Source organism: Nelumbo lutea, chromosome 8, assembly GCF_056320005.1.
Source record: "Nelumbo lutea isolate HS-2025 chromosome 8, American lotus-T2T, whole genome shotgun sequence".
Lineage (NCBI taxonomy): Eukaryota > Viridiplantae > Streptophyta > Magnoliopsida > Proteales > Nelumbonaceae > Nelumbo > Nelumbo lutea.
Genome location: NC_142691.1, coordinates 2,966,531 through 2,980,491, shown reverse-complemented (window position 1 = coordinate 2,980,491; position 13,961 = coordinate 2,966,531). Strand labels below are relative to the sequence as shown.

At 36.7% G+C, this 13,961-nt stretch overlaps 1 protein-coding gene across 11 annotated transcripts in view; it reads right to left on the bottom strand.

The window, feature by feature from the left end:
* Positions 1–13,961, bottom strand: part of LOC148842195 (DENN (AEX-3) domain-containing protein) — a 53,507-nt gene that overhangs the window by 24,918 nt on the left and 14,628 nt on the right. For 6 of the 11 annotated variants that reach the window (XM_088957982.1, XM_088957981.1, XM_088957975.1 and 3 more), the window contains exons 8-14: positions 13,231–13,710; positions 5,700–5,826; positions 5,035–5,232; positions 4,778–4,867; positions 1,253–1,315; positions 1,016–1,090; positions 837–887 (exon numbers count right to left, since the gene is read on the bottom strand). In XM_088957982.1, the coding sequence (XP_088814108.1) occupies positions 837–887; positions 1,016–1,090; positions 1,253–1,315; positions 4,778–4,867; positions 5,035–5,232; positions 5,700–5,826; positions 13,231–13,710 (1,084 nt within the window). Of the gene's footprint in view, positions 1–836; positions 888–1,015; positions 1,091–1,252; positions 1,316–4,777; positions 4,877–5,034; positions 5,233–5,699; positions 5,827–13,230; positions 13,711–13,961 lie in introns of all 11 variants that reach the window. The other 5 variants (XM_088957980.1, XM_088957979.1, XM_088957973.1 and 2 more) reach the window with 1 other exon arrangement.

Below are 13,961 nucleotides of genomic sequence, written 5' to 3'. Positions count from 1 at the left end.
ACTTCAAGTATTCAACAATGTGAAGTGATAAATTGCTTCTTGTCAAAATTGTCATAGATGCTTTTTCCACTGGTTAGTTAAAGACAAAAAAAATGCATTCTAGAATATTTAAAGGTACACATTTTCTACAGTTCATACTTGTAGTTTTTTGAAGAGTTACCCTTTGTCAGATCATCTTAAAGATTAAGAGCTTGAAATATATATATATATATATATATATACAATTTCTTGCAAATAATACACCAAGTCACCAAATTTATCAAAAAAAATACACCAAGTCACCAACAACTATGACAAATGATCAAATATTGTAGATATCTTAATTCTTAAGTGTAGTTAATGCAACCAGGCAATGTCAAGGTGTTTTGACCTGGCAATGCTAGTTAATGCCTGAGTGACAACTACCCATAGCCTAGGCAACAAACAATAAATAAATAAATAAATATATATATACAACTTCTATAGTAAATGATTAAGTGAGAACTTACACCTTGTTTTCTGGAAAAAAAAAAAACTGACAACATTTTTGAATAACATCCTTTAATCAATGGAAGAGAACATATGCACAAAGAGATAAAGACATGTCACTTTTTTTCATGCATTCAAGTTGAGCCAAAATAAGTTGCACCCTTATATCAATACATAACAGGATTGAAATTACTTATTTTTACCCACTTAAATGTTTGTATTCATACTGCCTGTCTGAATGGTTTCCCAGGCAATGTGCCCAAAACGCCTATAAAATTACCTATACCCTATGCAACAATTTTAACTATACTGGATATCATACAGTTCACAGAAGTTGATAACAAAGGTGTGATACTTTGGAAACTCACCACATAAGGGACAGGCGCATCCAAAAAATCCAGCATGTCATTTGGCAAAACCTAGCAGGTCATACAATGATCCATTGAATATTAAAATTCAAACAAGCTAAACATCAAAGAACAATTCAAAGGTGAAGCGAATACTAAAATTCACAAATCCAGATTCTCCAAATTGGGAGGGTACATACTGGCATCAAAAGGCTCTGCCACTGGTACGGACGAATTAGTGGAATAATTGACAAAACTATAGATGACAGAATACCCTGTAAATCAAATGCATTAGACTCCATATGATAGCAAATTTATTATAAAATTCTAGACACAGTGAGCTGGAAAAAATATAAATCTTGTTAAAAAAAAAACAAGTGTTGTAAGCAATTTCTATTTCTAAGAAACCAATTTGTACTACGAGTAATGATGGCTACCAAATTAGAGCAAACGACCACAATTTGCTTCTCCAAAAGTGCCCCAGCAAACATTGTTAACACCTGAAATATGCAAAGAGAATCACTATACATAGCCAATGAAGCTTTCATATAGAACTTTCAGATATTTTTTCTTTTTTTGATAGATAATAGATCTTCCGGATATTCATATTAGAGAGACAGGTTTCAAGCTTCAAAGTTCAGCATCTAATGTATATACTAGCAATAAAATGGGTGTACGGTCATTAATGAGAGTTCAATAAATGGAATCTTTTCCAGCTACATTGCCGCCTCTCCCTGCAGTAAATGGTATCCCACATACAAAGGGCATGAAACGTGTGAAGAGCTCAGCCCTGTTTTATAATTTCTATTAAGCATCAAAATATTTAGAGTGATGCCACCATATAAGACAAAAAATAATAATGAGGACTTAGCCCTGTTTTCTAATTGCTATGAGCCTAGGCATGCTTTTTAAAACATTGGAACTGGATCAAATCTTTATATCTCTCTCTTAGGAGGTGAGGGAGGTCTCATTCCCATCAAGAGGGATTTGAGGACCCGATCTCCCATCAAGGTGTGTTTTTTCCATGTGGACTATCTTGGATAAAATCCTTACCAGAGACTACGGACTGAAGGGAGGGATATCCATAATGTCTGTTCTATTTTTTTATCAGTAGAAAGTTAGTTTTATTAAAATTTGGAATGAATAAATGATTGCTACAACTTTTTAATCAGAGTCTCAGTCCCACTTTACTATTCCAAATTATATGGATGCCCAAAACAGATGTTGCCTCGTAGTCCCTTGTTTATCTAGGGAGTCAGTTAAACCATTTGCACACCTTCCAACCCACTTAAATTGAATGTCTGTTCCATTTGAAACATTAATGAGGAAGAGGTGGCACATCTCCTCCTCCATTGTCCACTTCCCTACAATGTGATATGCCATTTCATTTAACTTTTTGGCCAGTGTCAGAAGCCCCCATAAGATAACATCATCATAATATGGGGTTGGCTACATGAATCCTATTTCACCATTCTGTTCTATTCAGTACCATATCCATCGTTAAACTATGCGCACTCAAATCATTTCTTATTACTTCCACCCAAGTCCTTTTCGGTCTGCCCCCAACTCTTCTAGCTTTTTCATCTTGCAACAAATAACTTTTTCTAACAGTTGTTGTATATGGTTAGATAAGCAGAGGGCTTCAAGGGAACATTTATTTTGGGCTGCTCTGTAACTTTACTACTGGCTATTTCTGTTTTTAATTTGATGTAATACTTTTTGAAGAGGTAAGAGCTCATGCCTCTTCTTGGGTTTCCTGTGTTGCCTTTTTTTCTGAATTAATAAATTATCTTCATTCATCAAAAAAAAAACAGTTGTTGTATATGGTCGTCTACGCAAATGACCATACCATCTCAATCTACTTTCTCTCATGTTATCACCTATTGGAGCCACTCCTAGGTTCTTTTGTATTATTTAATCTCTAAACCCGTCCTTTCTAATTTAACTACTTGTCCATCTAAGCATTCACATTTTCACCACACTCATTTTTAGACATACTATTTTTAATTGCCCAATACTCTTGTGCATACAACATAGTTAGCCCTAATTATAGTATGACCAGTGCATGGTTTAAAAAAGTACATATCCTAATATTTCCATTACATATTTTCATTTCCCACGGATACCAACACAAAATATTACTACAATCAACATATTCCCCAATGAAAACAACTAGTGCTTTATGGAGTACAAGAGATAGTATTACAACATAAGTTGGCAACAATATTTTAGATAATTCTGAGCAGGAGTCATTGCCCGTCTGATCCATCTGATGGACATGATTACCACTTTCCATTACATATTTTGTTGTATATTAATTATATAGTTGCTCTATTAGAACCAATGGCACTTTCCATGAGTTTAGATTTTTCTTAAACTCACTCTATCATGTTGTTTTGACTCTTGAAATTTACAAAACATCAAAGCATATTATTTTACCTTTTAATCTTAGTTTTTTAGCTTTGTTTGATGATTTTGAACAAGACAATAATAATAAAAGGTCAACCAATGCATCTTTTATCATTACATAAAATAGCATTCTATTTTTTGCATATTTAACAATGTTTCTACCATATCTAAAATTTGTATAATATGTCCATATGACATTTCCAAACATTCCCAACATGTTTCCCATCTTTTTTTTTTCAAAGGGTAACATTTTTTTTATCAATAACAGGAACTTTTCATTAAAAGAAAATTTTAAATTACATGGGAGGGGAGCTAGTCTATCTTAACTCCCCAAGGATGCCAAAAGGCAGCCAAAAAGAAAGAAAAAAGCAGTTACAAATGAGCCCAGAAAACTGAATCCCTATTCACTCCTTGCCGATCTAACCTATCTGTAAAGGAATTTGCACTTCTCTTTACCCATGTACATTTTACTTCAATGTCCTTAATTCTAAAACCCACCTTCAGCTAGAAAATTGGCTACGTAAGACCCATTTGAAGAGCATTATCCAAATTTCTAGACTGAAAACTAATTATAAAATTATTGAGAATAAGGTGATATGTGTATCTATTTTTTGGAGGAATCTTAATGACTGAGAGCTCAAGGAGGTGACAGCACTACTGGAGTTACTTCAAGTCACAGCCCATGTCTCAATTAATGTGATCAGAAGGGTTTTGAAGTGGAAAAGTAGGGCATTCCCTCTGTCAAGTCTTGCACAAGTAGGTTGCTTAACCAAGCAGCACTCTCGTCCCTATAAGAACTGCTTGGAATCTGGTGGAACCATCAAAATTTTCCTTCACAATCTGGACAGTGGTCTTGAAAAAAAAAATCTTCTGAAGGAGAATTTCATAAAAAGAAGTCAGGATTTTTTTTTTATTGAAAAAAAGTGGTCTGGATGTTCCATCCTCTTTTTGCATGTTTGTGACTGCAACTGGGAATCTACCAACCATCTCTTCATCCATTGTCCTTTCAGCTTGAAGATCTGGGCTTTCTTTATGTATTGAACGCTAGTTTGATCTTAGCAAGATCTGCTAGGGAAGCTCTGGAAAGATCATTCTTAGTGGCCTCAATAAGAAGGAATGTCAGTTTGGACAGAAGTTCTGGAAGCTATAATTTGGAAATTATGGAGGGAAGGAAATTCAAGAATTTTTACAACAAATCATCCCAAGAAATGAGGTCATAAGGAGAGCAGCAAGTCTATTTAATGCTTGGTTATCAGCTACAAACAATTCCAATGAAAATATTTCCACCTTTCTAGCCAGAGGTAACATAAAGAAATGAATTCATAGTTATTATTCTATCAGATAATAACTCAATAAACGTCTTGGCAATTGAAAAAATAACTCAATAAATGTCCTTGTTTGGGAATTCAGGCTGTCTTCTAGGATATGGTTGGTAAACTGATTTCACAGATAAAAAACAAACCAACAGAAATAAAGGCCTGAACATGAAGGAAGGAAATAAGCTACTCCCATCATTTAGAAATAGAAACATTCTTTTTGATGCACAAACTCACATTTTCAAGCCGCAAGGAGCCACATGCACATGCAACAGTCCAGACGGATAAAGCAGTTGCTTCCTCTTCTGCCAAAAGTGCAGTGTGTGCCTGATAAATCTAAGATTGTTAAGATACTAGAGATATCTTTCAATTGGAACAAACAGAGAAAACAGAAAAGAGAAACAATGTGAAATGAAATCAACTAACATCAACAGAACATGTTTTGAAACATGAGTTAGAAAATCCATCCTAGATAGTTGTCATTTGCAATCTACCTCTGCTAATTCCAAGCTTGTGCTGCAAGATCTTAAATCAATAATTGAGCTGGCAATGTGCAGAACTGTTTCACAAGGTCTGTGAAATTCCAAAGGATGCAGGTGATCCAGAGGGCGGAATGTAAGTGTTGTGCCTCTAGCAGGGCAGCATAAGCCATAATATTCACATATTATTTGCAAGGACCCATGATTATTTGCCTGAAAATGAAACAAATAAATTTATCTTTTTCAAAAAAAAAAGAAATTTATCAGGATTTAAAGGTACAACAAGTGCTGCACCTTAGCAGCTTTCAAGACACAGCAATGCATGGAAACCAGTGTTATCAGACTTGAACTGGAGTGGATGGTTGGACCACTTGAACCAGGAATCGCCAGTCAAAACAGTTTTGGTTACCGGCTTCTTAATGTTGACTTGGTCAAGCTCAAGCATACCCAAAATGTACTTGCCAATTAGGTATTGTAACCTTTAATATTTGTAGCTTGAGTGATTAAATGGCTTTAAAAGATCATCTAGAACCCTTTTTTTTTTTGCATTTTTTATTTGAGCATGCCGAATGGTCAGTCAGACCAGACAGTTGAACTGCTCAACCCAAAATCAGTAACCAAAACAGTTCTATGACCAGTCCAAGTCTGACAAGACTGATGGAAACAATTAAACATCAAACCTTTGCCCACTCAAGAATCTCATTGTGATCACTTGAATCTTCCTGGCCAGAGGAAGAAGCCTCTTCAATGTCCTCTTGATCCCCTTCACTCCTAAAGTTCCTACCTTCACAAGGTGAACCCTGGAAACTGCATAAATAAACAGTATATAGGGCCTTAACAATCACACCATCTCCAGAACGGTAATATAAATCACCTCAAAATGTACCTGCATTTCATATATACATAGACATGTACATGTGTTCCATAAGTCTTCCCTCAGAAAGTATCCAACATGTAGACAAGTTGAATTTTTTTTTGGTAACAAGACAAGTTAAACTTGTAACAGTGCCTGTATTGATCCTCAGTCAAGTGATCAATGGACCTGGAAATGGAGGGATGATGGGAAGTTTTTGGTTAAATCCTTTGCAGATGGTTTAAGAAAGAGAACAGATTCAGGTTTTCCATCTAATCAAGTTTGAATCCCTTTATCTCCCTCCAAAGTCAATTTCTTAGTTTGGGCTTCAGCTTTGGGGATATGTCTAACAAGAAGAAACCTAGTAAGATGAAGAATATACTTAGAAGACCTGAGCTGCGGGATCTGTGGGCATGAGGAAGAATCCATTGATCATCTATGCATTCATTGCACAGTTGCCTGGAGAATATGGTCACATTTCTTACAAACAGTGGGTATTTGCTGGGTGATGCCAGGATCAATACAGGCACTGTTACAAAGCTGGTATTTTCTGGGCATATCTAAAAGAGGCACATTTGGAGGTCTATTCCAGCAGCAGTGATCAGTGCCATTTGGTCAGAAAGGAATAAGAGAGTCTTGAGAAATCAATTTAAAAGTCCTGAGATGTCGATCCATTCTATTGTTGCTAGGTTAGCTTCTTGGCTATTGGTCCTGCCTGAGTTTAGTAATCAGAACATGTTTTTTATTCTAGATTTAGTTAGTCTATGGGACACTTGAAGTTGTATTTTCTGGGGAGGTTTGTCCTGGTGCCTCCCCTGTTGTATGTTTTATTTCAGGAATAAAATTACCTTCTTTTCACACAAACACACAGACGGAAAAAAAAAAAAAGCCTTGTTACTTGTATACACGATGAGGGAATTATAGTTTATCAAATCAACTCTTGAAAAGAAGTATCCAAAATTTGAATGATATGGGATACAGCATAGGCTATCAAATCTATATGTTTTCTAATGAATAACTGAAAATTTTATTAAAAGAGAATGGTGTAAAAGCCAGGTATACAGAGAAGGTCAAACACGGCCAAGAAAGAGTTATAAAACAGGTCAAAGATGCATACTTTCTATCATACTTGGATTGTGTCAAGACATTACTGTATTCATGCAAATATTTTGCATGGAAGATATACAATATTTCTAATGTTATGTTTTATATCTAATGTTATGGTTCCAACAACTTATGCACAGATTAAGAATATAAATATTTCTAGGTCATATTGCTCAGTAAAACATACATGTATTACAGAAAACATGGTTCTTGATAGAGCACAACAGGATTCATGTAGTCAACACTAAAAAGTTGGGATTAAGGCTGAGTTGAGTTGAGTTAATCCAATAAGGTACAAAAGATGCAAAAACAGATAAGTTCCCTTTATGATCAATTAAAAATTAAACTAGCTCTAAACCATATCTAATTTTCCCACTTTCTTAGTTATTTTTCCATCATGTATGCATTATGTCATTTTTTTCCTTCATGTAGGTATGTTGCAACTTACACATGGATGCGCATGCATGTACAAATGCATGAATACATGTACATAATGAAGTACAAGATAGAAGCCTCCAGCAACCAAAAAATGTGCCAAAGGCAGCCCCAGCCCAAACATGTATGAAGGCCTCACAGCCTAAAAAGACAGATAATGAGAACCCATGAAGTAAAGAAAGCAGCTCCCCCCCCCCTATCAACTCCCTCCAAGGTGGCCTTCATAGTGTGACTGCTGCATTATGCAAGTACCCCACTAGAAGAGTTTCCTCCAGTAGCTTAAGTGCTCCTTTTTTTATCAGCAATAAATGAAATCAATTTTATTAAAAACACAAAGTTATAGTAAAAAGCTGAGAGCAGAGCAACGCTATCCCTCCCGACCCAATATTTACAGGTAAAATTTACAACTTTGCCCAAAACAAGTGGTTTCTGTTCACCCCTTGCTTAGCTAAACAATCTGCCCAAGTGTTAGCCAATCTTGGGGTCCAAAGATTTTTTTTAATAAGAAACGGCAACTTTTATTAAGATAGATTAAGAGAATACTCAGGTCGGTCCCCATAAAAAGGGACTAACCCCTAAATGTCTCTTGTTTGGCCAGTGTATCAGCCGAACAGCCCGAACCATTTGTTGATCTTCTAACCCATCTTACAGTTGCACCTAGCTCCCTTGACAAGCTTCTAATCTCCCTCAAGGCCAGCCTGTGGACCGAAATTCTCATGATTCCTGTTAGTAACCACCCTATCACCAGTTTTGACTCCCCCCCCCCACTTCAATCTGTTGGAGGCCCAGTTGTTTCGCCAATCTTAGCCCTTGGAACTGGAGGAAAGCTAAAACTTCAGCCCTGAGGGGTTCAAAGAATTTTCATATGCATGTTTCTTATTAGCCATCCCTATTTTCTCACCTCGTTTCCAAATATCCACATGGCCATCTCCCCATTCCTCAACCAGGACCACCTAGAGTCTCCCTCAATAACTAGTTTCTCAACATTCATCTCATGAGCTAGTTAAACCCCTCTGCAGAACCACCAACCACTTAGCCCTTATAGAATCTCCTTCCTTAAATTGGTCCAAAGTATATTGCTTTTACATTCCCCTCTTCATCCCTTATTACTCCTCCCATCCCTTAAGTGCCCATATTTTTTTTTATCAACAACAGAGATTTCATTAAAAGATTAGGGAAAATAATACAAGGAAGGGGAGTTAAATTATTTTAACTCCCCATAGCTGTCACTAAACACACAAAATACAAGAACAATTACAATTGGTCCCAAAAAACCGAATTCCTATTCACCCCTTGCCTAGCTAACCCATCTGCAAAAGCATTCGCACTTCTCTTTACCCAAGTGCATCGAACTTCCATGTCCTTGGTCAGCCAGTTAAATTTCCTCTATTCATTGCTGTAGCTCCAGAGTTTTGAATTGTCTTCATTTAACCAGCTCACTACAGTCTCGGAGTCACCTTCTATGAACAGTTTGTTTATGTGCAGATCTTTATCCCTTTGAACCCCTTCCAAAGCTGCTAAAATCTCAGCCCTCAATGAGCCCCCGACTCCAATTGGGCCAGAGAACATAGCAATCACATTCCCTTTTTCATCCCTCGTGACTCCCCCTATTCCAGAAGGCCCTGGATTACCCACACTACTACCATTAAACTTGAGTTTGAAGTAACCCATCAAACTTAAGCTTAAGTTAGGCTTTCTCAAAAAAAAGCAAAAAAGAAAGGGAAGCAAATTTGCTTCCTCCAAGTCCCCGAACCTGACAGAGATATACATGTTAAAATGGATGAATATAGAACACTAAGGCCATGTTTGGGAGTGCTTATTTGGGCTGGGACCACACCATTAAGCACTTATTGGTGTTTGGGATAAAGGCCTGAAATAAATGTTTATTTTAAAAATAAGGGCTTATTTTTTAAGCCCAAATTTCCAGCTTTTTTAAGTGCTTATACAATAAGCACTTATTCAATTTTTTTCTTCCAAAATTATCCTTAGTTGAATTTTAAAATACACTTATGAAACTATCCCTAGTTGAATTTTGTAAAAGTGCTTTCGTAAAAGCGATTCTATAAAAGTACTTCCATAAAAGTTTTTTGTAAAGTACTTTTAAAAAAGTGCTTTTGTAAATTTTGAAAGAAAATGAAGGATAAAATAGTCAAAATGCTTATTTAAGTGCTTATAGGAGAAAAAGACTGCCAAACGCCAAATATAAAATAAGTGTATTTTTTTTTAATAAGCACTTGATAAAGTTTGGGTGCCAAATGCAAATAAGTGCTATTCAAATAAGCACTTGTTTTAAGCACTTATTTTTAACATAAGCACTCCCAAACATGGCCAAAAACTAGAAAGGATAGAATCAGATGAATGGAAAACACTAGAACTAGAAAAGACAGAATCAAATTAAGTGTATACTTCAAGTCACACATCTAGGTCCTTGTGATGCATAGGGCTATAGCAATGACCCCCCAACAAGGCAATTCAATCATCATAGTTCCTACTTCCTCCCCTGGCCAAGCAACACAACAACTTGAATGTTCTAAGATAAACATTTAAGCACTTATACAGGTAACCATATCCTATAGACAAAGTCACAATTATTTTGACTTTTTTATTTTTTTAACCAAAAAATGGAATGATTGATAATTATATTGTGACAGGTAAAATGTAAAAGGCGCGCCTAGGCGCACAAGTGAGGCTCATTTTAGGGTATGTGCCTTGCCTAGGTCCTAGGCACAGCCCTTTCAAAAGGCCTTGCACCTCAGCTCAGGTGTGTGCCTTTTGAAAATTCCATGTTTTTTTGCTTTTTTTAACCTAGCGGCTGGGCCGAGGGCTCTGCCCCCTTACCCCATGCCACGCCTCTCGAGGCAAGCCCAAACAAGTCCATGTTAGGGTCTTAAATTCCTAATTCTCATATAAAAAGTAATATTTTATAATTTTAATTGCTTTCTAAGAAGATATTTATTAGGATGAATGAACAATATTCTCTGTAGTATCAATCCCTTTTTAACCCAAGCAACATGGATGCCCAAAGCAATTCTTGCCTCATAACTCCTTGTTTTGCTAACGAGTCAACTAACCCATTTGCATTCCTACTAATCCATTTGAATTCAACCTCTAATTCTCTTGCAAGCTTTTCCACTTCTCTTAGCATGTGTTGTAGGGTCCAAGGGATACACCTGTTAGATTTTGCCCATGAGATGATCACTTGTGAGTCTCCTTCCACCTCAATAATTCTAAAACTGAGCTGTTTAGCTAGCTTAAGACCTTGCGAAAGAGCCAACAGTTCAGCCTTCAAACAGTTTCCCAAATTAATTGGCCCCCAAAACATTGCCACAATCCTCCTCTCTGAGTTTCTGATGACCCCAGTCCCCTCCTATTCCATCCATACCCAGGTTTCCGAGGGAACTCCCATCAAAATTTGGTTTTACTTTATCACCTGTTGGGGGTTTCCACTCCATACAAACTCTGTCTTTTACTCTTGATGAATGTGCTATTTCAGTCCAAGCCCTTGATAACTCTGTTACTGAGAAGGTTTTGAAGATGTCTAATGTCTTCGCCCAAAAGGCTACCATTATTTTTATACTGCCTATCACTTCCAACAAGGTCCTACTCTTCTCCAAAAAGATTCTACTATTCCTCTCTTCCCACACCACCGAGCAAATTGCTGCCTTAGTAGCCTTCCAAAGCACTTTCCTCCTTTTCTTTGGTTGCCTCAAGGGAGGCAACTCCCAAATTTTAAGCACAAAGGCAAGTTGTTCTTAACAAAACTCGGATTTGTTAGTGATCACAAAGCAAGTTGTGCAACAAGCTTACACTTACTAATACCCTGTTCTGTATCTACCAGTATTTGGGAACATTTCTTTGCCCTATTCAGTACTAGATGGAATCCTTCAGAAGACAGAGGCTTATTCTTTTCAACCTTCTATTTTCTGCCTTAGGAGTAAAAGGTAGGATATCCTTTGAAGATGCATGCAGGCAGCAACTCTATGGACCATACGGGACAAATGAAAACACAAAACATTTCTTAATAAGTCTCAATTGGGGAACATAATAAGTTTGATAAAGATCATAAATAATTTATTGGGTGAAGACCAGGAAGGAGTTTTCTACGGTCACCATGGATGGCATCCTAGAGATTGGTGTATAGTGGCATCAACACGAGAGAAGTACACCAGTTTGGTCATGTCCGCTGAGTTGAATACTTGCCTGAAGTCTCCCATGACCAAATTTTCTCATCATCAGTTTGAGGGTTAGGCTTTATACTTTAAATGAGGCTTAACAACTCAGACAGTGATTGATTTCCCAATCATTGAGATTTCTTCTAAAAGTAGGACCCCAAATCACTTCACCATTCACCAAATCAAAGCAATCTTCAACTACAGCTTCCTTATCTTGGGCAATATCAAAAGGAGAGGGAACCCTTTCACAGAGAGCAAAATCCCCATATCATTTATCATACCAGAATTTGATATGATTGGCTTTGCCAACAGTAGTCGTACAAGACTACAAATAACTCTTAGGTTTTGAACAGAGAATAAAGAAAGGAAGAGAGAAGATGAGAAGAAAAAGAAGAGAGATGAAGAGGGAGAACTCGTGGAGAGGTTTTAGAAAGAAGAGAGTGGTTGGTGTGTTTAAAACAGCGGCCCCACTCCTTAATTTATATACATAGTTTTCTAATTGTAAAAGAACTTTAATGCTTACATAGCAATAAAAGATAAGATTAAAATAAAACTAATCCTAGATAAGATAGAATAAAACCAATCCTACTACGAAAGCTGATCCTAATCAATTTAAATCCAAGTACATCTCAGGGTGTAACACGAATACACTTAATGTGGGGTCCACAGTTTCCTACACCAACCTTGTACCTGATGTCCTTCAAGAAATCAGGAAGAACAGTAACAATATGGCTCCAAAGAGCACACCCCCTTGGGGAAAGGACCAAATCCCAATCAAGGCTTGTCAACCCATAATTATTCACAATGATCCTTCTCCAGAGGCTGCTTCTTTCTTTACTGAATCTCCAGCACCATTTACCAAGTAGGGTCTTGTTTAACAAATTTAATATTTCTGACACCTAGACCACCAACTTTCCTTGGTTGACACACTGTTTTTCAATTCACCGAGTTGAATTTGAAAAGGCCCTCATTTTTTTTCTCTAAATGCATCATTATGTTATGGTTCTTTTAACTGTCATGTTACAATTCGATTTGTCATCTTTCCAATGTTGTTGTTACTTTTTTTTCTCTGGATGTCAATAATCAAATGTATCTAAATTAAAAACACGTTATTTACATGATTGAAATTTAATATTTATCATCCAATGCATGACGTGTTTGTATGTTAGTACTAATTTGAAGATTAGTTTTAGCCAAGTCTCCATATCCTTCAGACAAATCCAACTCCTAGATACATTCCGTCATTCCCACACCTGAATCCATGTAAAATAGCTTATTACATGCTTGAAACCAGATAGAATCTTAATTGAGTTGGATTTGGTTGGCCTGAAGGCAGGTACAGGCAGAGAATGGCATCTAGATCATGAGAATCAGAAGTTTTAATACATCACACAACCAATTTCAGAAAGAAGGGGAAAGAGGGGCTGGGGATGTGCCACAAGATTGGTTCAAGAATCACCACCCTACCAGCAGGCCAGCTTCAGCTTGAAAAATGCATTAGAAAGCATTTCTACATCATCTTCGAAACACAGCTTTCATTACATTGAAATTTCAATTTCATGATGAAATTTCCCCAACAGTAAAATCTCAGAATACACAAACTAGAAGCACTAGTTCAATTACACCAACAACAGAGAAATTATATACCTGATGGAAGATTCAGAGCTTTCATATTGATGAAAACGCAAAAGTGGCAGAACAGCCTCTGGTAAATGCCTTTCAATATTTTGCTCCTCTCTCATGGACTCATCAATGGAGATAGCATGAGCATCAGAGATCTGCATTTCAACAACTTGTCTCTCTTCAGGTATAAATATCACCACTTCAGAATTTATTGGGAAAACAGCATCAAAATGGACTCCTTCACTCGATAAGTCATTCTGCCCTTCAAGGATTTGATGCTCCAAATATTTCCCATCCTCTGCAGTTTTGCTAGAAGTAGAACCTCCGGTACTTATTTCAGAAGTGTCAGTTGGTCCATTTGGAATGTCCTCCACATGGTTGTCCTTTGGCAAGTTTTTGTCAGGCTTTTCCTGTGAGTCTTCTTTGCCAAAAGTCTCCAACGATTCCAAATCTAATATACCAATACTTTTTGTTAACCGTTCCAACCTTTCTTCAGTGAAGATGCTACAGGAAAACACAAATATCTCAAGAACAAAAAATAAAATAAAATGGAAGTTGGGTAATTGGAAGTCCTAAGGAAACAAGAACTACTAATAAGAGAGTTTGGATGCTCAATTTTAAAGATTACCCAGAAGATATACAGATGCATCTTTACTTTATATTCAGGCTTAAGTGTTGTTTATCACATATTTTAGTTACTTCTGCACATTCAGATTGTACTGATGAAAAGAAGTTAAATATTATAGTCAGGTTGC